The sequence below is a fragment of the Salminus brasiliensis genome, chromosome 1 (genome assembly GCF_030463535.1).
Source record: "Salminus brasiliensis chromosome 1, fSalBra1.hap2, whole genome shotgun sequence".
NCBI classification, from domain to species: Eukaryota; Metazoa; Chordata; class Actinopteri; order Characiformes; family Bryconidae; genus Salminus; species Salminus brasiliensis.
In genome coordinates, this window is record NC_132878.1 from 9,540,504 (window position 1) to 9,567,290 (window position 26,787).

General features: G+C 40.8%; 3 protein-coding genes across 3 annotated transcripts in view; 2 read left to right on the top strand and 1 right to left on the bottom strand.

Moving 5' to 3' along the window:
• The window catches only part of p2rx5 (purinergic receptor P2X, ligand-gated ion channel, 5), a 30,156-nt gene extending 24,212 nt beyond the window's left edge, over nucleotides 1-5,944 (top strand). Inside the window, 4 exon segments of the mRNA XM_072660923.1 lie at nucleotides 3,091-3,184; nucleotides 3,274-3,339; nucleotides 5,149-5,261; nucleotides 5,317-5,944. Of these exon segments, the coding sequence (XP_072517024.1) occupies nucleotides 3,091-3,184; nucleotides 3,274-3,339; nucleotides 5,149-5,261; nucleotides 5,317-5,647 (604 nt within the window). The 3' untranslated portion in view covers nucleotides 5,648-5,944.
• A 5,289-nt stretch (nucleotides 5,945-11,233) lies between these two features.
• emc6 (ER membrane protein complex subunit 6) lies at nucleotides 11,234-12,624 on the bottom strand. Its single transcript, XM_072661049.1, has 2 exons — nucleotides 12,433-12,624; nucleotides 11,234-12,294 (listed from the first exon to the last, which is right to left on the bottom strand). Exon 2 carries the CDS (start codon nucleotides 12,255-12,257, stop codon nucleotides 11,925-11,927), a length of 333 nt encoding a protein of 110 aa, XP_072517150.1. The 5' UTR covers nucleotides 12,258-12,294; nucleotides 12,433-12,624; the 3' UTR covers nucleotides 11,234-11,924.
• Nucleotides 12,625-13,131: 507 nt separating this feature from the next.
• On the top strand, nucleotides 13,132-26,220 carry shpk (sedoheptulokinase). Its single transcript, XM_072692764.1, has 7 exons — nucleotides 13,132-13,369; nucleotides 13,462-13,603; nucleotides 15,123-15,306; nucleotides 16,049-16,201; nucleotides 18,956-19,131; nucleotides 22,161-22,361; nucleotides 23,549-26,220. The coding sequence occupies exons 1-7, from the start codon at nucleotides 13,229-13,231 to the stop codon at nucleotides 23,941-23,943; spliced, it is 1,392 nt and encodes a 463-aa protein (XP_072548865.1). The 5' UTR covers nucleotides 13,132-13,228; the 3' UTR covers nucleotides 23,944-26,220.
• Nucleotides 26,221-26,787: the final 567 nt, after the last annotated feature.

The window sequence follows — 26,787 nt, forward strand, 5'->3', positions numbered from 1 at the left end:
CACTCACTCAATGACAAACAATGTCACTGAATTAAGGCAGTTCTGCAAGGAGAAGAGGGACATGATTCCTCCACAGCGCTGTGAGACACCGCTTAACAACTACAGAAAGTGTGTGGTTGCAGTTACTGATACCAAGGGTGTGTAAGCAGCTATTTAAAGGAAATGAGCAGTTGGTTTTTCCACTCAGATGGGGGATTGGGTGTGGAATTTCTTTTCTTAACACAGACACAACATGTCCTATTGTCAGACAAGTGCTCTATCAAACAAGTGACTTGAGTAGAATCAGATGTTCTTTAAGCTCCAGACTTCAGTGCAAGTACTAAAGTATTCAGCATTTTCTGTACTTAAGTATCACAAGTAGTTTATTCTACACTGTACTGCTGAAGTACTGAGAGTAAAAGTACAGTACTGTGTTCTGTAGTGCTTACAGAAATCAGTCAGAAGTCTGAGTCTCAGTGTTTATATTATTGTAAATGCTGAGACTTAAGCACTGTCTCAGTTCCTCTGGCTGTAGTAGAAGGACGGGACTGTAGAAGACAGAGTTCATGAACACGAGTCTTCAGTTCACTCTCTAAACAAACTCGCCCAGAAGAGAGAGAGAGAGAGAGAGCTGAGCAGACCTGACTCAACCGCCACATACAAGAGCTTCATCTGTACAACCAGTGAGGAGAGCAGCTCAAACCCCTGAGCTTCACTCTCTGTAAACTCAACCACAGCTGAAAGAGCTCAGGCCATTAGAGCACATACGAGTATTTGCAGGAGGTGAAGATGGAGGTTCTTCAGTCTCTAAATAAACTAACATTAGCTCTAGCGTTAGTGTCCTCACTGCAGCAGAGAGAGAGAGGAAGAACGGCAGCATGCTCGCTCACAGCTCGATCGCCCGCTCTGCTCAATGTTGAGGCGGCCTTATCAAGCCCGGTGACAGCGCCACCTAGCGCTCTGGAGGTGATAATGTGGGTTTGAAATGATTCGTAGTATTTTATAATGGTAGCGAGTAACGATGCAGCACATAAACAACATAACAGAGTAAAAGTATTAAACTCATCCAACATACGCAGTGAAGTAAAAGTGGAAGCAGGAGAACAGAATAATAGTGCAGTAAATACAGATACAGTATTTAGTACTTCAGTACAGTAGTGAAGTACTTCTACTCCCTTACTATACATCTCTGAGTGTTGTGTTGGAAATGCCCAGACAGGGACACTTTTTACCAGTTAATTTCCCACATTATCAGTAATATTTGTATTAAACTATATCATATATCAGAGAGAAGTTTCTATGTTGATCATTGCTGTGTAAAGACACTACATGGTAGGAATGTGTATTGGCAAGGACCTGGTGATATGATATGTATCATGATACAGGAGTTACCTTTACAGTTACATTTAAAGCATTCAGCAGACGCTCTTATCCAGAGCGACTTACAAAAGTGCTTTACTATTTACCCAAGAAAAACCTCAGCTAGTTTGAATAGACTAATAATTTAAAGATCCTCTAAGTTTAGACTCTACTTAACACAAGTCAATAAGGTGACCACTCTGCTATTCGCCCAAGTACTCTCAGAAGAGGAGGGTCTTCAGTCTGGGTTTGAAGACAGTGAGTGTTGGACTCTACCATTTGGACACCCAGGGGAAGCTCGTTCCTCCACTTTGGTGCAGGACAGGACCATTGCCATCAAGTACAGAGGGGCTGGTCCGTTCTTGGCTTTGTAGGCCAGTGTCAGGGTTTTGAATCTGATGCGGGAAGCGGCTACAGGAAGCCAGTAAAGAGAACGCAGCAGTGGACTGACATGATTCAATTTATTGTGAAATATTGTGAAACTATCAGACAATATATATATGGTGATTTTATTAGATTTCAGATTAGACTTGTTAACTAGAAAACACTATAATCTGAATAAAGTCTAAGTAAAAGAAAGGTTGCCTTTTTATCCAATCAGACAGTGGGAGCTAAAGAGAGAGACTAAAACACTGCCATCTAGTGGTTGGGGTTGAAACACAACACTAAATGAACCACTGTCTGACACCAATCTTTACATCTAAACTATTCTTTAAAAATCAATACTGTGTTTTTGAGAATCGATACAGTATTGCAAATAATAATATTTTTATACAGTATATCGATGTTTTCTTTCTCTTGTTTATAGCTTTATGATTGTTTTTGACTTTGACTTTAAATGCAATTACTAAGACAGCAAGCCTTTCTGATGCTCTCAGAGCTGAGCTGTGAGTCTGACATTTTAAAACATTTATAAGTTGTTGTCTAAAGTCTGCACATATTATAAACTCTGAAATTACTGGAGATTCCCAGAAGGTAATAGAAATGGTACTGGGTATGAATACTTTACAGTAGTCCGTGTTCAGCTACTCAAAGCTTTTCTCAATATTTATTCACTGAAAACCTGAAACTTTTATGTTAATGTTTTTCTTCATAACAGCTAATGTTTAGTTTTCTGTTGCAGTCGACCTTCTAGGTTTTAAGGTTTATTCATTTTAAAAATTCTTATTGTTTTTATTAAATTATTGAGTAGAATTTTCAGTGCTGGTCTTCATTTTTGTAAGAGTTCACTGTGATAATCCTGAGAAGTGTCAGCTTGTCTTATTTAGGGAATCTAAACACACAAATGAAATGTCTTTGGTCAGCTTGGCTTCTTTTGAAATGTTTCAAGAGCAGTTTTTTTTTTTGAAACAGGGTTTTGATGCATTATACTATTACACAACAAACGTGATACACACATTTAACACATTTAACACAATAGTTATTTTATTTCTCTAAAAAAAAAGAAACAAATCATTTAATTAATGTGTGATATCCATTACTAATCTGTTTAAAGTGTTGCAAATTTAACACAAAAGCAATGTCTTATGTTCCTTTAGAGTGTTTTGCCTGGTAAGCAAAAGGTTTGAGTGCTGAAGAGCGCTGACATCTCCTGGTCAGCCTCTAATTTGTTATGCAAAACCAACGAAGACAACATGCTTTAAAAAGTCAAACTTTTGATAGCCTGTAAATGCTCATTAAAACTGGCTGTGAATTATTGTTTGGTACTTCACTGTTGACTCTTAGACCAAACCTTTGTCGTTTGTCTTGCAGATTTGCTCGATATTACAGAGATCCAGATGGACAGACCTATCGCTCTCTGTATAAAGTCTTTGGCATTCGATTTGACATCATGGTGAATGGGCAGGTATGGAGCGCTTTGGCTCTTTTTGAACTATGATACCATTAATGTAGCCTGTCTACTGTTGCCTGAGCTCTTACACTGTTTTCTTCCAGGCAGGGAAGTTTAATATTATTCCTACAGTGGTGAATATTGGATCTGGACTTGCTCTAATGGGTGCTGTGAGTATATCTTCATGCCTCGTTCATTGACTGTTCTGTTACACAACATCGCATTTGTCATTTTTTGTTTGCCACTTATTTTCGACTGCCACACTGTAATTCCAGTGACTGTTCAGTTTGTTCATTTTTTAAATCAATAGTCTTGGAGAAGAAATCATAAGAGGTTGAGACTGGCATTAAATGTGCATGTGACATGTTCTTGCTCTAGCTAATAAATCTAATAAATCTAATAAATGTAAAATGCTCATTTTCACTTCAGATTAAGAAAATGTAGATTAAAGTCTGAAATAGTAGCTCTGTGTGTGTGAAGGAAGCAAAAGTAAAAGCTTAAGCATATTTGTAAGCATACCCAGACGGTTACAGAAGCTCGTAAGCTCACTAAATAGCTTTAATCACAAGAGGGCACTATTGTATTATTATTCACCCCATTAGCAAGCGTGTTGTAGCCAGTGCCACCTTTTCCAGCTGGCTCACACTACATTGAGTACATTGTGGTGAATTGTGGTAAATTAATCTTAGCTCATTCTAGTTCATTAAAATATCTCTTTTTAAATTATTTATTTATTTACTGACACCTGGTAAAGGGTTAAGACCCCCATATGACTGCATTTCCTTGCATGTTTTATATGGTGCAGTATGTACAAATTTATAAAAATGAACGTATTGGCACCAGAGGGGTATAAAGCCTCCCAGCAGGCTTGAGCTGTGGAGTGATGGATGGTGCTACTTTTGTGACGAATTTGGGGATGAGGGGTGGTGATCATCCAACATCCTGACCTCACTAATGCTCTTGTCACTGAATGCAATCAAACCCTCACAGCAATTCTCCAAAATCTAGTAGAAAACCTTTATCCCTGGACAGTAGAGACAGTTCCTCCAACAAAAGCGGGATCACTTCTTTTTAATCCCCTTAATTTCAGAAGAAACAATGCAGGTGTCCCAAAACTTTTGTCCATACAGTGCTTATTGATGCAGTCTGTAAATACTGTTAGCATGCTCCATATATGGTTCAGTCCACCTGTTCGTCTTAAAGGTATAGTGAGTGTTTCAGCCACAATAAAAAACCAAGCCAATTAGAACAGATCTAATTTACATATATCAGTCTCAAAGGGCAAAACAACAAAACAGAGCGTAATTGTAAAACATGCAGATGGTTTGGAATATGAAGCCATAAAAATATACCTTGTATACCTTGTTTCTCCAAAATAGCAACTTTTCAGGGGGAGGAAAAAACCTTGGGGGCTTTCGATGAAAGCCATTTTGGAGCATTTCTATTGGTCCATTCATCATAAAATATTGACACAATGTAAAGAACAACTGCTAGATTCACATTATGTCCACAAATGAGTAACAATAAAAATGGCGATTGGTTTTTGGGTGACAGCAACAATATATAAGTGGTCCTCAGTAAAAAATGTAGGATATGAGCCCTACATACATATATAAGTTAAAGTCTGGGTACTATAAATATACTATATGGAAATCACATCCACATAAAAGTACTTAAGTGAAAGTATTGGCACTGTAGCAAAATCTGACTCAAGTAAATATAAGAGGAAGTATAGGTACTATATTTCAATTTGATATAGGTAGAATTATGTAAATTGAAGTCTGGGTACTGTTGGGAAATCAGACCCAAATAAAAGTACTTGAGTAGAATTAACAGCAACAATATATAAGTGGCCCTCAGTTAAAATGTAGGACACAAGCCCTTCATTAGGAATGGAGACGGCTTGACTGAGTGAAGTCAGAGCCCACTGACGTGCTGCACTGTTAAGCTCATTCTTTGTGTGTTGTGTTGCTCGCTAGGGCGTGTTCGTCTGTGATATGATCCTGCTCTACATGATGAGCACAAGCTCCTTCTATAGAGAGAGGAAGTTCGAGCCTGTTGGAAGGTAAGACTCTCTGAAGAGAGGGGAGGGGTGTAAAGTGTAAATGGCATCCACAAATAACATCTGCTAATCTTGCTACTTGTAGAAAATCGGAAAGTCGAAAGCCCAGAGACGCAAGGCATGGTAGACACCACCGGCACGCCCATGATGGACATAACAGGAAAGAGGAGAAGACAACTGTGGAGGAACTACCCCTCACGCCAATGTCATCCCCTTCCACTCACAGTCCAGACAGACAGGCTGTGACCAGAGATTCATCACTGAAACCCCGCAGTCCTGTAGGAAAACAAGCGCTGGAGGCCTCGTCGTCCAAACTCCACCGCAGTCCAGACAGAAGAGCCTTGTCGCCAGTCTCCTCTTCCACAAAACCACAGAACATACAGACATTTGCCACCAACATCAGGACTGTGTTTTAATACTGAAAATGAAGGAGTGAAGTTTGAATAAGCTCATGCGTAGGTCCTTCCACCTGTCAGTCAGCTTTCACAACCTATGGGAACCAACAGGGTGTCTGCAGCCATCCTCAGATCCCCTTAAACACAGTTCTTTTTAATACCACCTCATTCAACTCATTCATTCATTACATTCATGACCACATTTGCAGATCATACACCAAACATAAGAACACTCAGATCCATAGTTTACATCAGAAAATATGGTAGTATGTATGAGTCAAAGAGAAGGTATGGGTACCGTAATAGAACTGGACTCAAGTGGACTCAAATTCTGAATATTATGAAAATTATGAATATTACTCAAAATATGAAGGTATGATTACTGTATCTAAATTTGACTCATATGGCTACTGTAGCTAAATGTAATCCAAGTACAAGTTCTTAAGGGAAAGCATGGGCTCTGTACCAAAATGTTACTCGAGTAAAAGTGCTTAAGTAAAATTATGAGTAGTGTATGCAAATGTGACTCAAGTAAAAGTACGTAAGTAAAAGTATCAATACCATACAAATGTTATATGGGTACTGTACCAATAGTTAATCTTGGTACTTGGTTGAAAATAATATATGGGTACTATAGCAAAATTTGATTCAAGTAAAAGTATTGGTACTATATTTAAATTTGATACAGGTAGGAGTATTTAGGTTAGAGTCTGGGTACTCTAGGAAATTTAAGTGAAAGTATTGATACTGTATCAAAATTTGACTCAAGAAAAAGTACTTAAGTGAAGGTATGGTAAGTATATACATATTCGGATTAGGTAGAAGTACCTAAGTCAGCGTATAGGTATGCAAAATCTGACTCAATTACTTAAGTGAAGGTATGGGTAATGTAGCAACATCTGAGCCAAGCAAACATGCTTTGTGAGAGTATGGGTACTGTGGCAAAATTGTATACAGGTAGAAGTATATAAGTTAAAGTCTGGGTACTCTAAATATATTATACGGAAATTACACCTACATAAAAGTACTTAAGCGAAAGTATTGGCACTGTAGGAAAATCTGACTCAAGTAAATATATAAGGAAGTATAGGTACATTATTTAAATTTGATATAGGTAGAGTTATGCAAATTAAAGTCTGGGTACTGTTGAGAAATCGGACCCAAATAAAAGTACTTGAGTAAAAGTATTGAAACTGTATCAAAATCTGACTCTAGTAAAAGTACTTTAGTAAGATGGTGGTACTGTACTAAAGTTTGACTCTAGTAAAAGTACTTTAGTAAGACTGTTGGTACTGTACTAAAGTTTGATTCTAGTAAAAGTACTTTAGTAAGACTGTTGGTACTGTACTGAAGTTTGACTCGTAAAAGTACTTTAGTAAGACTGTTGGTACTGTACTAAAGTTTGACTCTAGTAAAAGTACTTGAGTAAGACTGTTGGTACTGTACTAAAGTTTGACTCTAGTAAAAGTACTTTAGTAAGACTGTTGGTACTGTACTGAAGTTTGACTCTAGTAAAAGTACTTGAGTAAGACTGTTGGTACTGTACTGAAGTTTGACTCTAGTAAAAGTACTTTAGTAAGACTGTGGGTACTGTACTGAAGTTTGACTCATAAAAGTACTTTAGTAAGACTGTGGGTACTGTACTAAAGTTTGACTCTAGTAAAAGTACTTGAGTAAGACTGTTGGTACTGTACTGAAGTTTGACTCTAGTAAAAGTACTTTAGTAAGACTGTGGGTACTGTACTGAAGTTTGACTCATAAAAGTACTTTAGTAAGACTGTGGGTACTGTACTAAAGTTTGACTCTAGTAAAAGTACTTTAGTAAGACTGTTGGTACTGTACTGAAGTTTGACTCTAGTAAAAGTACTTTAGTAAGACTGTTGGTACTGTACTAAAGTTTGACTCTAGTAAAAGTACTTGAGTAAGACTGTTGGTACTGTACTGAAGTTTGACTCTAGTAAAAGTACTTAAGTGAAGGTATGGTGTATCCAAACTTGACTCAAGCTAAAAGTATTTAGGTGGAAGTATAGGGACTGTACCAACATTTAACTTACTAAATACTTACATAAAAGTATGGGTACTGCAAAAGTACTTAAGTTAGACATGAAAGTTAAAATGTTAAATGGATAATTATGGAGGTAAATAACTTTAGGCCCCACCCCCCCAACCCTCCCCTACACACTGGTCCCCAGCACACTGTGTAAAGTCGAAAAAAAAAAACAATTTTAAACTTTATGACTTTTAATTTGTAAAATATAATGTCAAACATATTAGGGTCTTTAAAGGACCTGCAGACACCCTGATCCAAGAGTTTTCTCCAATAGTGAGAAAAATGAGAGAATCAGACTATTGTCATTATTTTCAGGTATTAGAAGAGTTTTCCCCAACATGCCCTCATACCAAACAATCCAAAACCTAATCTACCTTCAATGCTTTTTTAAAGGCCTTGTATGCAAGGGAACCATCAAACTACAGTTAAAGGACAATTCATAGAATACAATAATAGTCATTTAAGGACCAATTTTAAATCGGCATTGCCTGGAATAAAAGGGGAGAGCAGGGCACAAGCTAATGTGGGGTAAAGTTGGTCATTTCATATTCTTATAGAAATGTCATGTGTCCATTTCTCCAGAATTCACTGCTGTATTATGTTATTGACACTCCAGGTAAAATAATATCATTCTGAAGCATGGGAACAGCTCACAGTGAGAGCTAGCCAGGCTAAAACACAGCCTCCACACATGGGAGGTTAGTTTAACACACTGTTACAACCAAGTCTTCTAAGATATGCAGTGAGAGAAGCCCATATCCCCCACGGAAATTCAGAAACGTTCATTTTTAGAGCTTTTTTAATCCACAGATTGTTCCAAAATGTACTACGGATGTTCTGTAAGCGAAGCAGATCTCATTTTGTTGTTCTGATATTACTTTGTCCATTTTGTGAATAAAAATAAATATGCCAGCATTCCTTTTTATGTTTCTTTTAATGTTCACTAGTTACAGGTAGCTACGCCTACCCAGTTTCCCAGTTTCATGATCATCTTAGCTTGGGTTACATTTACTTTTGTAGCGGAGATAAAATATTAATAATCTTCCTCCATTTCAATGTGTTAGATTGTACGCCGCTCTTTAAACAACTGCTCATCCATCATTTTTTCTGAAACTCATGGGTTATAACCAGGGGCCCTGCCAGGAATTGTGGGCCCCATCGTAAGATATTACTTAATAATTCTGCCAACATACTCAATAAATATTTTTAGGGCCCCTCACACTCACAGGACCTATGGATTGTCCATTGATCATTTTTGCGAAAGAAATGTGAGGGGAAAAACTTAGTAAAAATTAGTGAAGAACTACTCTAAACCTTCAAAGTGGTTTTCACTCATATCTCTTACAAAAATGGTTCTTCTAAGAACTACTTCTTTTCTAGCACCTTTATTTTAAAGAGTATAGATGGAGCTCACTCACTCCAGGGAACACAGATCCACTTCTCCACAGTTACATGCTGAGGGGCTTAATACCCCTCACTGGTAACCTTATTTCTAGGCTTATTTTAGGGTGCTTCAGAGCACCCCGTTCTATTGGCGATGCTTTTTTCATGTGTCAGCTATGGATTGCACTAGAACAGGACTCTCTGAAGCAGATGAACATGAACCGATTGGCATCATGCCTAATGCCAGGTATGGGCTAGACGGGTATAACCCTCCTCCCCCCAGCAAAGGGTTGTAGAGAAGTGGAACTGTGTTCCCTGGAGTGAGTGAACTCCATCCATACGCATTAAAAAAGGTGCTAGATAAGGTTCTTTGAGTTCCTTAGAACAACCATTTTTGTCCTTGGAGATGTGTCTTCTGGAATCATGGTGCTCCATCCAATATTTTTGGGATGAGGTGGGGTGGTGATCATCTAACATCCGGACCTCACCAAGGCTCTTGTCACTAAATGCAATCCAATCCTCATAGCAGTGCTTCTCCAAAGTCTAGTAGAAAGTATTTTCTGAACAGTAGAGACAAAAGCTTATTGCAATACTGATTGATTTCTGAAGAAACAATGAAAGAGCAGGTGTTATTGAGAGGCATTAATGCATTTATTAGAAGGGGTGTCCACAAACATTTGAACACTTAGTTTAACCAGCCATTGGTTTAAGTTAATTTCCATCCATTCAAACCATTGCACCACTGATTGTGTGGGATTCATTTATTTAAAAGATTTTAGAAGTCAGACACTCTTTGTATTTCTATCATTTAGGAGATGTTTATCTTTATATTTCCCTCCACTGAACAAGACCATGACATCTGTTTCTCATGCTCGAGAGGAAATGCAGCTTTATCCATCTCCTCATCCAGCACTCCAATCAGACCTACACAACCCAACCTCGTGGTTTTAAAAGCACTCAACGTGTAGTTGGATAATGAAGGCCTTCAAGCCCAGGTACTGAGGCAGTTCAGGACTGGACAGCACCATAGAAAAGTTCAGTCAATCAGTGCAACCAGCAGAGCTGGGTAGAGCAGACCGTTCAGCGCTGGATGACAAGAGGGGGAAAGATGAAAAAACGGTTTCTAAGACTTTCTCACTCAGCACCGTCTCAACCTAATCACAAACGCAAATCTCTACTTTCTCAATGCTCTACTACCCTGGTTCCCAACCCTGGCCCAAGTCCGCATCCAAATCTCATATTGTTGTTGTCAAGTAAAAACCTTGTATCTCCAAAATGGCAACTTTACAGAAGACTTCACTAAATGTCTTTTTGGAGCCTCCCCTTTTCTCTCAGTTTGGTACTGCCAATTAACTCACCCGTTCGTAGCTCCACGTAGCACCAGCAATGCTCCTAACACTAGTAGGGTAAGTCTAATGACACTGGAAGCCAGCCACCAATATATCACCGGGCAGCCGACACGCTCTGAGGAAAGCGCCAGGTCTCTGACTCTGCCATACCAGCTAACAGAGATCACGGTCAATTGTGGTCTCTTGGACTCCGGCCGCTGATGACAAAGCGCCACGGCTCGGGGTTCAAACTCATGACCCCCGGGCCATAGCAGCAGCATATTAGACCACTAAGCCACTCGGAGCCCTTTCACGAAATTCTGACACCATGTGAATAACTACTATATTTACTACTATATTTACTTAGGGGAGAGTGATTAGGGGGCCGTCTTATGCTAAATTGTTGTGATACTCTTTTCTAAGCATATGGATTTCTGCTATGGATCATTAAGAGGAGAGAATAACTGCTGCTGCTTAAATGGCTGCAGTGCAAAGCATTACTCGAAACTAAAAATAAAGCAAATCAATATAAATGTTAAATAGTCTTTAAAGAGTCAATATAACAAGTATCTAATTTTGCATGTTTTTGTTGGAAAGCTTGTTAAAGAGCATCAACACTGATAACCTGCCCAACTAGTCCACATACTAAACCCAAGCGTCAAACAGCCCATTCTGAATACAGTTGCTGTTGCAGTTTCTTTTGAGGTCACAAAAACCCATGCATGTCTTTACACCCACCTATTCAGTCCCTAGAGTCTAGCACCATCCATTAACACTAAATTAATAAAGAACTTCCTTAGTTTTAGCATGAACAGCTTTTTGAAACGAGGCACATTACAAAGCAGGCAAAGAGAACAGAGATGATTTACTCAGATCAGTCTAAACACAAAAGTCTAAAAGGGGGGCAAATATAGGATATGGACCATCTGAAATGTTAGTAGCTGTTAATCTTTACTGTTTACATCCGACCCAGTCTTGTGCACTGTGCTCATGTCCGCGTACTACACTGATCTCCAAAACGGAAGAAAAAGCCTTCTTAACTTTCATTGGACGTCAGTGTGAAAGATTTTATTACAAGTCATTCTGGAGCATTTCTATTGGTCCATTCTTTGTGTAAGTTTGATCAACCTCCCAGACTCACATTATGTCAAAAAGTGAAAAACGGATACATGGTTTTAGCGTGAGAGTGACAATCTAGTAGTATGTGGTTCTGGACGCAGTACTATTAGTTCACTTACTACAGTAGGGGTCTAGATACAGGACACCCAGGTCTACCCCTGTCCTGCACATGTTGGGGTGGAGAGGCTGATCATTTGGATGGGGTGTATTTTAGAACAGGGAACACATTCAAATGTACAGGGCAAAGGGTGGCAAAGGGGGCAAAGGGAGGCAAAGGGGGGCAAAGGGTACCAGGGGTTACCCTAGGACCAGGGATGGGGGCCTCTGCCCTACTTCTTCTTCTTCTCCTACTACTACTACTACTACTACTACATGGCTCAAGCCCAAGACAGCAGTGGAGTGCAGACTGCCCTCCTCATCAGTACACATGCACCATGCCGTAGAGAAAAGTCCAGAACAAAACATAAGTGAAAAGCCCCCCGACGAGGCCTCCAGTGAAAAGCAGCCGCCGCGACTTGAAGCACTTGTTCCACCGCCGACCGGCTTTGAGGATGAGGAGCACTGACAGGAGGAAGGAGGCGAGGAAATAGAAGATGAAGCCGTACAAGCCTGTGAGCCCCAGAATGCCCGCGGTGGCTCCAGACAAGGCGGACACCGAGGTCCGGCAGTACTCCAGCACCGCCGCGTTGCCCCTCACCGCCACCTCGCTGATGAACTGCGGTCCCTCGCGTTTAGCTGCCAGACTGGCCATCCTTCTCCACTAGCAGGAGCAACCCCTCACTTCAGAGCTGAGGAGAGAGACGGAGAGCTGTAGAAACAGCCAGACAGAGCCTAAAACACACAGACCGCAGAGACCCCCCCCACCCCCCATTCACCTGCCAGGCTAATGGCAGCTAGCTAGCTCACCGCCATCCACCCTCACTTACCGCTGGGCTTCAGAATAAACGCCACGAAAATGCTGGTTCCAACTACAGAATTACACGGCTGTCACTCCCACCATACTCTCAGCATTTAGTTAAAGTGGATAAATTAGGAATTAGGGGGTTTGCGAGGACAAAAAGGTCATATCTCATACAAAACGAATCCGCTCGTCATTCCTCGGCAGCCATGTCTCCGCGCAATGCCTGTTGGGAAACGGTTTATTATTAAAAGTCCCCCACAGAACCAGATTATTATTATTTTATTGTTTTATTGTTTTATACTTCAATTCTTGTCTATTTTGTATTATTTTACAATAATAACAATAATAATAGTAATAATAATTAACATGAAAATAATAATAAAAGTAGCTCAATGTTCGTTACAGAAATAAAAAAGAGCAAAACCGATTAAGATAAACGATTAAGATAATAAAATTAGTATTATAATTTTTTATTAAAATGTAATTAAAATAAAATTAAAATAAACAAAAATAATTAAAGCTGCCTAAAATTTGTTTTAGTATATCTAAAGCGAACGATTTTTATAAATAAGAATTTTTGATATAAATAAATAAATAAATAAATAAGCACAATGAAATGTTATGGTTATATATTTATATTTTTATATTTTATTTTAATTAATCTTTTATATATTTTGTCACCTACATCACCTCACTACGGTGGCCGTAGAGGCTCAAATCTCTCTCAACACGGACTTTGGGAGCTAGCTGTGTGTTTACTAACCTCGTTTCTGAGCGAAGGCACAGTAGTTTAAAACATAGGTTAAGTGACATTGCAGACCATGTCTGCTAAGTATATTTTGGGTATGGATCTGGGGACCACCTCCGTCAAGGTGGTGTTGCTTGACTCGCTTTCAAAGACCGTAACCGACAGCAGCACTTTCCCCACCCACTCAGATGTCAGCAGCAAAACGATTGAGCACGTACGTTTCAGCCACACCGGAGACACCCACGACTACACTTTCATCTTACATTTTAATTTCGGTGTGAAAATGACCCAAACTGTCCCATTCAGGCTAAGGAGCAGGACCCTGCACGAATAATCGCCACTCTGGACCAATGCATGGCTGCCCTGCCCAGGGAGAAGCTGACTGAGGTCATGTGTGTGGGGGTGTCAGGACAGATGCATGGGGTCCTGTTCTGGAAGTCTGAAACAGGTGCAAAGTCAGTATACACTTGATGTCCAAAAGTAGATGCCTGCTCATCCAACATTTCTTCTGAAATCAGGGATTCAGGATTAACAGGGAGTTTCTGTAGTAACAGCCTCTACTCTTCTGGGAAGACTTAACGTGATGTTATTACATTGCAGTGAGAATTTGCTTGCATTCAGAAGCAAAAGCATTATTGAGATCAGGTACAGATGTTGGATGAATACATCTGGATCATAATTGCCACTCAACATCCCCCTGGTATTAAATGCTACCAGTGAATGTTCCCTGTGCCACTGGCTGCAGCACAACAACCCTGCGATTAACAGTTGGAGAGGAGTTCTTTTCATGAAATTCTGCACCCCTTTTTCTCCAACGTACCTTTCCTCATTGCAGCCAAACATCTGTATTTTACCTCTTTAGTCCACGGGACCTGTTTCCGAAATACATGCGGCTTGCTTAGATGTTCGTCTGAAACTCTCTGACCCTGAATTTTGTGGTGAGGACAGAGGAAAGGGTTTCTTCTGATGGCTCTTCCATGAAGGTTATATTTGAGATGAACAGCAGAACAGTGATCCACCACTCCAGCATCTCCAGCAAATGGAGATTTGCCTTTCCAGTTCCCTCAAAGTTTTCTTGATTTTCCAGATCTCTTTCTGACCTCCTGTTACCTTGTTATGCAATATTCTGTAGTACAGCACTGTGGCCCTCAGTCTCAGCTATTCGGCAGAATTCACAATTGTATGTAGATTTTAGTACAATACCCATCATTCATCAATACCCATAATTCTCTGCAGTGATCAATAAACAGCCTGCCCCAAAAAATACACAGCAAAGCAATAGCAGTTCTTTCTGCCCTGCTGATACATTAAATAGACAAAAGTATTGGGACACTTGCTCATTCATTGTTTCATCTGAAATCAGTGAAATAATAAAAAAAGGTTTATCCTGCTTTTGTTGGAGTAACTGTCTCTACTATTCAGGGGAAATATTCTACTACATTTTGGAGCATTGCTGTGAGGATTTGATTGCATTTAGTTACAAGAGCGTTAGTAAGATCAGGATGTTGGATAATCATCAACCCACCTTATCCCCAACTCCCAGAAGTATTGGCCGAGGCACCATCCATCATTCCAGAGAACACAGTTCCACTGCTCAACAGCTCAATGCTGGGGGGAGCTTTATACCCCTCTAGCCCACACCTGGCATTAGACAGCATGGTGCCAATAGGTTCAGGTTCATCAGCTGTTCTGTTCTATTGGCAGTACTTCTCTACTGGGACTACACAGGGGCTGTGTCTGTGTGTAATTGCACATATTTGAAAGCCTTATGTGCAACATAGAGCAGCTGAATGCATTTATTAGAAGGGGTGTCCACAAACTTTTGGACATACAGCGTATATCAAGGGGGGTTTCTAACCTTTAAACCAAGCAGTGTGGCTCAAGAACCTGCTGACAGATGCATATATAGACCTGTGTAGATGATCCTACTCAAGTGTCCCTCATATTGTCTCCTGTTGCCCCATTAGGTTGCGAATGGTCCAGTAGTGATGAGGGTCACAGGTTCAGACCCCAAGACGTGAGTACCCTGATCACATGGCAGGATGGACGCTGCAGTAGTGATTTCCTGTCATCATTACCCAAACCAGAATCCCACCTGAGTGTGGCCACTGGCTTTGGCTGTGCCTCCATCTTCTGGTACAACAAGCACAGGTGAGAAGATCTGAACTCCTTCATCTCGATATCAGAACCAGTCTGAAGTAGCCTTTAGTGAGTGATTATAAAGGATGTCTTTCACAGTATCATACTTTCAATCACAAAAACTGCACTTAATTAGGAGCTATACAACAAATATCACCAGTTAGCTATGCATACATACATATGGACAAAAGTATTGGGACACCTGCTCATTCATTGTTTCTTCTGAAATCATGGGGGGGGGGGGGGCGTCTCTACTGTCCAGGGAGAGCTTTCAACGAGATTTTAGAGGCATATTGCTGTGAGGATTTGATTGCGTTAAGCAACAAGGGCGGATGTAAGGTCAGGATGTTGGATGATCGCCACCCCCAACTCCCCGAGTCATCCCAAAAGTATTGGATGGAGCACCATCCATCATTCCAGAGAACACAGTTCCACTGCACCACAGCTCAATACTGGGGGGCTTTATACCCCATCTAGCCCACACCTGGCATTAGGCATGGAGCCCATAGGTTCATGTTTATCTGCTCCAGAGAGTCTTATTCTATTGGCAGTACTTTTCTACAGGGACTAGACAAGCTGTGTGTATACATTTATAGATGGTTCTATATGGAAGCTTTTTTTTGGATGTTTCCCAATTTTCCACGCAGTAGCTAGGAATCCTGCCGTCACACAATGCTCCCAGTGCTGGAGGGTGAAAACTAGGCTGCATAATGTAAATTTACAGCTCAGATTCTACATCTGCTTCCCAATACAGGCCAGCGTTCCTTTCAGAGTTCAGCATGGCAGGGACTATCCAGGATTATGTGGTCTCCATGCTGTGCGGCTCAGAGGGCTGTGTCATCACTGGGCAGAATGCTGCTAGCTGGGGCTACTTCAGCACCACCAAAAACCAGTGGAACATGGATATGTGAGTACAGATCACAGTTGCATTACTTTGCAGTGTTGTTACAGACCAGGCACTGATTATTGCACTTGCAATCAAAGAGATTAAGGGCTCCAACTGCATCCATCCCCATAATCTGTTGTTTTTTGTTTTTTGTTTACTAGAAATGACTTTTTCACTCTTTTTCTCAAATTTTCTTTTCAAATGTCTTAATTCTGTAATTCTGTCTTTAATTATTTACTGTTTGGATCAGGGAAATATGCACCATATTACATTTTTAAAACATTGCAAAGTAGCAGGTACATGGCATGGACTCCACAAGACCTCTTAATGTGTCTTGTGCTATCTGACGCACCAAGACATTGTCAGCAGATCCTTTAAGCCCTATAAGTGGTGAGGTGGGGCCTCCATGGGTTGCATCAATAAGCCCTAGAAAAACCCACAAGACCTGTCTGATGTTTTGGAGATGTTCTGACCCAGTTGTCTGGCCATCACAATTTGATCCTTGTCAAAGTGGCTCAGATTCCTATGCTTGACCATTTGTCCTGCTTTTAACACCTTCATCACCTTCAGGAACGAACTGTTCACTTACTGCCTAATATATCCACCCCCTGACAGATGCCACTGTGGGTGAAGATAATCAGTGTTTCATATAAATACAGTGAGTCCAAGAAGTATTTGATCCCTTGCTGATTTTCTTCGTTGGCCCACTAATAAAGACATGATCATTCTATACTTTTAATGGTAGATGTATTCTTACATGGAGAGACAGAATATTAAAAAGAAAATCCAGAAAATAAATCTAAGGAATATATATTAATTGATTTGTATTTCATGGAGTGAAATAAGTATTTGATCCCTTAGTATTCATTAGCAGTTCTGGCTTTTACAGACCAGTTAGACACTCCCAATCAACTTGTTACCTGACCTGAAGCCACCTGTTCTCACTAATCACTTGTGTGAAAAACACCTGTCCACAGAATCAGACAGATCACACAGATTTCAAGTCTCCAACATGGGTAAAACCAAAGAGCTGTCACAGGACCTCAGAGTCAGAATTGTTGACCTTCACAAAGCTGGAATGGGCTACAAAAAGATTAGTAAGGTGTTGGATGTGAAAGTAACAACTATTGGTGCAATTATCAGAAAGTTTAAAGAGTATAACATGACAATCAACAGACCTCGGCCCGGTGCTCCAAAGAAGATTTCGCCTCGTGGGGTGGCAATGATGCTGAGAACAGTCAGAAATCGTCCTGCAACCACTCGGCAGGAGTTAGCAAATGACCTGAAGGCAGCTGGGACCACAGTTTGCAAGGAAACAATTGGCAACACTTTGCGCAACAATGGATTCACATCCTGCAGTGCCCGAAAGGTACCCCTGCTGAAGAGAGCACATGTGGAGGCGCGCCTCAAGTATGCCAATGATCATTTGAAAGATGAACCAAGTTATTGGGAGATGGTTTTGTGGTCAGACGAGACCAAAATTGAACTTTTTGGCCTCAACTCCACCCGCCATGGAGGAGTTGGAGGAAGAAAAATGCTGCCTATGACCCCAAGAACACTGTGCCCACCGTCAAGCATGGAGGTGGAAGCATAATGTTTTGGGGGTGTTTCTCTGCCAAGGGTACAGGGCTACTTCACCGCATCACTGGGAAGATGGATGGAGCCATGTACCGCACAATCCTGAGGGACAACCTCCTCCCCTCTGCCAGGGATCTGAAAATGGGCCGTGGTTGGGTCTTCCAACATGATAACGACCCTAAACATACAGCAAAGGCAACAAAGGATTGGCTCAAGAAAAATCACATTAAGGTCATGGAGTGGCCCAGCCAGTCGCCAGACCTCAATCCGATCGAAAATCTATGGAGGGAGCTGAAGGTCAGAGTTGCCAAGCGACAGCCCACCAACCTTCATGATTTAGAGAGGATCTGCAAAGAAGAGTGGGCCAAAATTCCCCCTGGTGTGTGTGCTAAACTTGTGGTTAACTACAACAAACGTCTCACCGCTGTGCTTGCAAACAAAGGCTTTGCCACTAAGTATTGAGTGTGTTTGGCAAGAGGGATCAAATACTTATTTTCCTCATTGAAATACAAATTAATTAAAATATATTCTTTAAAATTATATTCTGGATTTTTGTCTTGATATTCTGTCTCTCCATGTTAGAATATATCTACCATTAAAAGTGCAGAAGGATAGTGTCTTTATTAGTGGGCAAACAAAGAAAATCAGCAAGGGATCAAATACTTCTTGGACTCACTGTATGTGTGTGTATGTGTGTGTGTGTGTGTGTATAAAAATACACATCCTTTTCTTTCTTAAATCAGACTACTTGCTAAATGTCAGAATAATGAGAGTTATAATCCATACCACACACAATCATGTGTGTTTACATGTCTGTGTAGATCGTCATATTTGTACATTTACATGTGACTCCCTTGGTAAATGAACGCAATTCCAGTTATTTCTGTAAATAAATAATAAAGTCTATACAGTCCCCCAAAGAGGGTGTAATAAAACTTTTGGCCTGTCAGCAGGCCATTTCCCAATTATGTCTGCTTTCTGTAGAGGATTTGTTCACATAATAAATCATCAAAATCATAAATCATGACCAGGAGCGCCCACCAACGGCATGTCACCACACCACAATTAATTAGTCCACCTTTACTAGTTACAGCTACACACTGATAGAGAGATAAGACAATGTTTTATATCCAGTATGGCTCTGATCTCTGTATTTATTTGAATATGAATGTAAAGAATCTTGTCTTTTAACATTAGACTGAAAGGTGCTGGCTTCCCTGTGCATTTATTGCCTGAGCCTATGGAGTCTGGGTCAATAGCTGGACGGACCTGCTCAGAATGGCATGGAATCCCTGCTAACACTCCTGTAGGTGCAGCACTGGGAGACTTCCAGTGCAGTGTTTACTCCTGTATGAAGGACAAGACAGACGCAGGTATCATTGAGAACATGGGCACATTATTACTAATGTTCAATTAATCCTGTTTTAATATCTTAATATAAACCATAAACCCCTTTTATAATTCAGTTAAATTTTATTTAAATATTTTGCATTTGCATCTCCTCTCATTTTGATTTTACATTGTGTCCAAATTGATCATGATGAATGGATAGAAATGCTCCAAAAGGACTTGGTAAAAAACCTTTTTACATGGACTGTTTCTATAAATAATACAATCCCACAACTTGAGATGTGCTAATTCACACTAGTGAAGCCCTGTAAACTCTCTGTATTTAGTGAACAGTTTTTATAATCAGACTAAACTCTAACCTGATTTACTTTGTGTAGTGGTTAATATCTTACTATCCAGTCTGACTGACCTACCTGACCAATCAGCTCCTAGTTCCTGCAGTCTGACACTTAGTGCACACTTAATGTGTGTGCATATTAGCAACCGCCTCCTCCTCGGTTCTGAATGCACCGTTCAGAGCTGGTTTAGAACCAAAGAAAGGAGTTCGGTTCTCTGATGAATGTAACTTCAGCATGAAGGGTGGGGCTTAACTGCTTCATGCTAAGTAGGCTGGTCTATGTAAATATGTAGGCTGCTGTTACACCCCAAAAAACAGTGCTTAAAAAAAGGGGGATGGGGGCGCCAAGTGGTCCGGCGGACTAAGGCACTGACACTATGATCAGAGAGTCGCTGGTTCGAATCCTGGTCATGCTGCTAGCCATCAGCAGCCAAGGCCCCAAGAGAACACAATTGGCTGCACTGTCTGCTCCAGGTATGCGGTGCTTTCCTACAGGCACGTTTGTTGCCCAGTGATGTTGCATTGGCCGATGTTTGAAAAATGAGCAGCTTGACTTCGCACACGCCAGAGAGGGTCCCATCATCCTATTTTTAATGTACTCTTTTTTTTGTGTTGTAACAACAGCCAACATATTTACATAGACCAGCCTACTTAGCATAAATTAGTTAAGCCCCTCCCATTCATGATGAAATTACATTAATCGGCCTTAAAAACATCCTGTTCAATTCTATGGGATGAAAAGAAGTTAAGATGTCCAGGCATTTTTAAAGGATCTGGTATCTGCTTTTAAGATGATATTATAGCTGGGTTTACCTACTGCATCAAACAAACGTAGTTAACGTCATTATATGGGTTCTTTAAAGAGCCCTTTTTAGTAAAGAAGTATGAAGTAGTGTGTAAACAACACTACCGTTTTAAAACTCGCTTCTCAGTTCATACAGTTAATATCATACAGTTTCAGTTCATCTTATATCAACCAACTCATTTACATATGCCCGCCTACTCAGTCTGCCAGAGTTTAGCCCATTTCACTTATACTGCAGATCTCCGGAGTGTCTTTTGAGTGCTATTTGAATGAGGCAGCTAATCAGAACAGACCTACAGACTTACAGACTTACAGGGGCTGTGGTGGCTCAGCGGTTAGAGCACCGGGTTATCGATAACAGGGTTGTGGGTTCGATTCCCGGGCTCGGCAATCGAACAGCTGCCACTGTTGGGCCCTTGAGCAAGGCTCTTTACCCTCTCTGCTCCCCGGGCGCTGGAGTTGGCTGCCCACCGCTCTGGGTGTGTGTGTGTACTCACTGCCCCTAGCTCACTAGTGTGTGTGTGAGTGTGTTCACTACCACAGATGGGTTAAATGCGGAGGACACATTTCGCTGTACAGTGTATACTGTACAGTGACAAATACGTGCACCTTTACCTTTACCTTTTTTACCTTGTTTATCTTACATCAAACCTTAAAGACACAGTAAAGACACAACTAGAAAAGTGCATGGTTGCCATGGTAATTAAAGTGGTTTCTGTGGTGTGTTTAGCTGGTTGCTATAGCGTTTCTAAGTGATTGCTATCATTTGGATAGGTGGTTGCTGTGGTATCACACATGGTTGCTGTGGTGTTGCTAGGTGGCCTAGGTAGTTGATCTTCTATCCCTGATGGTTGGTAAAGTGTTAATAGGCAGTTCCTTTGATATCCCAGGTGGTTGCTTTGGTGTTGCTAAGTGTTTGTTAAGCAGTTGCAATGGTGTCTCAGTAGGTTGCTGAGGTGTTGCCAAATGGTTGGTGTGATACCTCATGTGGTTGGCTGGGTGTTACTAGTGTATTTGTCTCATTGTTGGGGTTGGAAGGGTGCCAAATCCCACCCCATTCATTCCTATAGAAAAAAGCTGGATATAAGCCCGACTTGCACAGTCAGACTTGAGAGAAATATGCCCCTTTCTAACACCACTTTCTTGTGGTCTCAGCCACATAGAATCATATCACATGGTCATTTTACTCATTTGTCTCTATGGGGATTACTCTTCGTCTGCTGACCCAATGTTGTTTGTATGACCCTTTGCCTGCCAACTATGGTGATACCATCGACATCCTGAAAAGCGTTGATGGTCGCCCCCCTTTGAGTCTACATCTCCCCCCTTTGTTTAACGTATCAACCATAAGACGATGACCATTAACCACCCCTAATGTTGATTCCCTAAGTACCCTCACATTCATCTCCCACTTCCCCCTCCTTAAACTCCTCCTCAACTCAGTGCTCTTAAACCCTGACAGTCTATGCATTCTTAGGACTGGACTGGACTGGACAGACAGTTGATCAACTACGCTGTGCCCGTGTTTGATTTCCGGTCTGCACGTAAATAGACTCCAAACCTCAGGGCAAGATACACAGCGGAAATCTGGCAGAAAAGTAAAGAATAGAATGATATAAATCGGATAACAAAATAGTTGCCCATTTATACAGTGTCTAAATCGTGAAGAGAGGTTTAAAATTGTCTTGTAAAATGATTTATTACCATTTCAGAACATAAAACCACACAGAGGCCATAAATGTAGCTTGAGTACGAGGTTGGTATGGTAAGATATGGATAAAAAAGGTAGGATATGGGCCCTTTAATATAAATTCCGGAAGGATTTTTCTAAAGAGAAGATGGATGGTGAAAAGAGGACGCTTGTTTTTGGGAATGTCAATTTGGTAAAACTCTTATTATTTCCTTTACAGTCCTAAACCTGAGCACTTCGGCTCAGCTGACGTTTGCCATGCCATCTGACTTCACCCCACAGTCAACACCAGACCCTGCTTCCCCCATCGCATACTTCCCTTACTTCCACCACACCTACCTAGCAGTGGCTGCAGCGCTTAACGGAGGCAATGTCATGGCGACGTTTGTAGGAATGCTGACTTCTTGGATGAAAGAATTTGGTAATTTCTTGTTCTTCTTCTTTAATAACTAAGCAGTTCTATTTGTGAATGTGCCCCATGTTTTATTGACATTATAAAAGGTCATGCTACATGCACAGTTAAACACAGGTTGGCTGAAAGTTTGTGGACACCTGTTCATCCAGTGTTATATTTAAAACCAAGGGTATTACTAGTGAATAGTAACTGAATGTTAACTATCTCAACTCAAAAGGAAGGCTTTACACTTGACGTTGGAACATTTCTGTGAGGATTTGATTGTATTCAGCCATGATGGCATTAGTGAGGTCAGGTACTGATGGTGAATGGTTAGCCCTGGATCACAAACACCACCCCAACTCAACCTAGATGTGTGAACCCCACCCTGCTGGGCGGGAGGCAAGACCCCACCAGCCTCGGCCTAGTCTCAAACATCTCCCCCTCCAATTTCTCCCTGGGTCATGTGACACGCGCCATTTGCAGAGGGATCTTGGATAACCTGGCAACCATGATTCCCCCTCAGGCGCTTTTGGCCACAGGAGTGAAAAGGATTATGGGTAGTGGGAGGGCTCTGAGGTCTTAAAGCAGGAATTGGAGCAAGTGTTCCCCCTGCCTGTGGTCTATGGGGAGGATGTGGACTCTGCAGTTGGGGTAGCAATGGTTTTTAATGACAGACTGTGATCAAAATCTAGCACGTAGCATTAGCCACAGTACTTATTGGTCACAATACAGTAGTGAAATGCTTTCATGACTTATAACATGGATAAAATATAAGATCAAAAGTACAAGAATGAAATAAAATCAAATATAATATGTACAAAAACAATATAAAAATAAAATGTATATAGAGAGAAGCTCATTGACACTTCTTTTCACCCTGTTCTTAAATGGGGGGATGTAGAACCATACCATAGTGTCCTGCATGGAGGGCCGAAAGGGTTTCTTTGAAGCAGTGTTATTGGAGAACCATTTTTGGGTCACTGAAGATCCTTTTAATGGATGCTTCTTTAAAGTATATTAGATGTACAAAGACGAGGAACATTTTTGAAGTGCAAGAAACCTCCAAAATGCCCAAGAGCAATTAAGGAACCTTTATTTTATTGATCCGTGAGAACCTTCTTATCAGATATTCTACTTTACCTTCTTCAGTCTCATTGTGCCGAAGTGTTTGGCTGTCATTTCAGATTCTGTCTCTCAATTCCATGTTGCAGGGGTTCAGGTGCACGACTCCGAAGTCTACTCCACGCTGGTCCAGTGTGCCCTGACCCAACCCACCACTGACCTGTGTGTGAACCCCACCCTGCTGGGTGAGAGGCACGACCCCACCAGCCTCGGCCTAGTCTCAAACATCTCCCCCTCCAATCTCTCCCTGGGTCATGTTACACGCGCCATTTGCAGAGGGATCTTGAATAACCTGGCCACCATGATGCCCCCTCAGGCGCTTTTGGCTGCAGGAGTAAAAAGGATTATGGGTAGCGGTAGTGCTCTTTCTCGTAATGAGGTCTTAAAGCAGGAATTGGAGCGAGTGTTCCCCCTGCCTGTGGTCTATGGGGAGGATGTGGACTCAGCAGTTGGGGTAGCGATGGTTTTTAATGACAGACTGTGATCAAAATCTAGCACGTAGCATTAGCCACAGTACTTGCTGTAAACATGTAACCTGAGGCTGCTAGATGATGACATGCTGTGCAGTTGGAAAATGCGTTAAAAACCGGATAGGTTCATCAGAACTAAGAATCATTTCCTATTTCATCAAAATAGGGCTGAGCAATTAATCAAAAATGAATCTAAACCAACATTCAAAACCTATAAAAACATAAAAATACTATTAGTCCTTTCCCCACTGTGTGTGTTCATGTACTGTCCCCTTAAAAACATACTACTGTGTGTGTGTGTAGTGACGTGACTCCGACCCGTCCAGTCTGCGGCATGGAAGCAACATAGAGAAGGACCCAAACACAGAGCCAGCTGAGCAACTCCAGCTGATTATATAGCCAAAACAATTTTGACCATCACAACCATATCGACCATGTTGACCAGCACTACTTATAATGATCATATCAACCAGCATTACTCCAAAACAGCAGCTTGAAACTTTCAATGAAACTTTTAAATCATTTGGGAGCTTTTTTATTGGTCTATGCATCAAAAATTTTGAAGCATGTAAAGAACAACTGCCAGATTCACATTATCCCAAAAAGTAAAACTGGTAGTGCAGTTTGGTCCTTTTTAGATTGTGGGGCACACCAAACCAACCAAGTGTTTCTGAATGAACTCTGGTGTGGTTCATGTAAAGTATGAACTCATTACGAACCAAAAACATCTAAACGAAGCAAATGTAGGATGTGATGTCACTGGATGGTTGTGTTATAGGCCTTCTTGTTATAGGCGTGTGCCAAACCACACACTAGCCTACACTACCCAGTGTTAAACTAGTCACCTTTAGAACTGCATTCATTAGTGGAGTGGCCCCAGTAAAGTAAGTAAGTTGGGATGCAGCCACAGTAATGTAAAACTTTACAGCTTTAACGTATAATGTTCTGTGGCGATCAACAAATTAGCATGTGTGCGTTATCAGAATCGTGGTTTAATACTGATTAATACTGATCGCCGGCGAAAACTGATATTTTAAACCTGTAGTTACTGAGTAATATGCCTCAGTGTGTAATAAGCCGTACTGGTTAAAGGATCCAGCAGTTAGATTTGAATTGTAAGTATTTTTCCCCTCTTGTTATTGCATAGTTCATGCAGGATATCATACAGATATCACCATGTGCAGATCTCTACTTGCAGCCTTTTGTTATCTGTGTGTTATACATCACCTTTTTTCCCCTAATTTTGGTTCGATTGCAAATATGTCAGCATGATCGCAAAGCAATTCAGGACTACAATATAACCCTGTATCAGTTTCTTGCTTGGTCTAAACACACCCTAAGATCGCAAAGTTTTATGGTACATAACAATACTGTGCAAAGATCATTATACACCCTCCGAGAGAATGATATGGTAAGGTTTTCAGTGAGGGTTTATTTGAAGTAGTCCAAACATATCACTAACTTCACTGACCAACAAGACATTCTGACCTTTATTGGATTTATTTGTAAATCTTCTACCCAAATACTACCTGCTCTGTGGTGGTCAGACCTGTGGGGTCCTGAGTGTTGTAATACAGGGTGAAAGGAGGCTAATAAAAGAGTATGCAGAGAAACAGATGGATACAGCCTGGCATTGTAGAACTACACAGTGCTCCTATACGGTCAGTGAAGCTGATATAATGGACAGTGAGTGTAGAAACAAGACATGTTAATGTTATGGCTGATTGCTGTATATACCGATAGAATATAAAGAAAATAGAAATTTGGACTGTATATCCATATACATGCTTCTTGCTCTGCTAAGCAGTATTAGTGGGAGCACAGCACTGTTTTAACTGCTCATTTAAAGAGAATGAATTGAGACTGATGTAAATGCAGCAGGTGTGACTGTTAACTCTTAATGTAATGGTGTAGTACCATGTTATTTTTGGCATTATGGGACAAATTGCTTAATATGTCAGTGTGAAATATGTCACGTATGAAATTATTGTAATCTGTGTGAGGCATGCATTCCTTAAACATCTGTATATATGTATATATCAGCTACTGAAAATGTCCTGTAATTACTGGTCCTGTGATTATTCCAGATTCATTTTGAGGGTTAATTTATTGCATAGGTGTTTCATATGGAATAAATAATTTGTGTTTTGGGAACAGTAGATTCTGGAATGGTAGGAGCACTGGTGCCTCAGTTCCAAATATTTTTAATAGAGAATGTTTAATGTATGAAAAAATCCTTGATGTTTACATCACTTAATAAATCATATTTCTGTCCAGTTAAAGGAAAAAAAGAGTTTGGCAAACTTTTTTTGATTGGCGTGGCAATGCTGTTGTGTTCTAAGTACTGTTTTGTGTGAGAGTGTGAGAGTGTGTGTATCCTGTGCAGAGTGCGCAAAGGCGAGGGACGATTTGCAAATAGGCACAAACCGTTAACCACATCCGCAATGAGGTCAAGACGTATAAGTATGCCCACTGCACCTGCACACTGTGAGTCAGTCCTGCACGCTCGAGCACAAGAGTGAATGCCCCACAGTACATTTGTTATAATGCTGTACATGAAGTTTTAAAGCTTAAAGGCAGCTTTGTTTGTTTTGTTTTGTTTTTTTACATAATTTTGTATATCATCAATGTCCCATCAGTGTCATTTTTCACTTTTTGACATAATGTGAATCTGGCAGTTGTTTTATACATTGTGACAGAATATCATGATGAATGGACCAATAGAAATGCTCCAAAATGACCTGGAATGGACTTTCATTGAAAGTTAAGAAGGTGTTTTTCACTTCAGGTTGCTGTTTTGGAGATATGAGGTTTGTCTGTGATGCCGACGATCCAGCCAAAACCATGTATCTCAAAAC

Bases quoted from the DNA above. Each gene is read 5' to 3' on its own strand.
- emc6 (XM_072661049.1), bottom strand. From the start codon at position 12,257: ATGGCCAGTCTGGCAGCTAAACGCGAGGGACCGCAGTTCATCAGCGAG.
- shpk (XM_072692764.1), top strand. From the start codon at position 13,229: ATGTCTGCTAAGTATATTTTGGGTATGGATCTGGGGACCACCTCCGTC. The intron at 13,604-15,122 runs GTGCAAAGTCAG...TTGCCCCATTAG, and splicing joins GTTCTGGAAGTCTGAAACAG to GTTGCGAATGGTCCAGTAGT. The intron at 16,202-18,955 runs GTGAGTACAGAT...TTTTAACATTAG, and splicing joins AACCAGTGGAACATGGATAT to ACTGAAAGGTGCTGGCTTCC.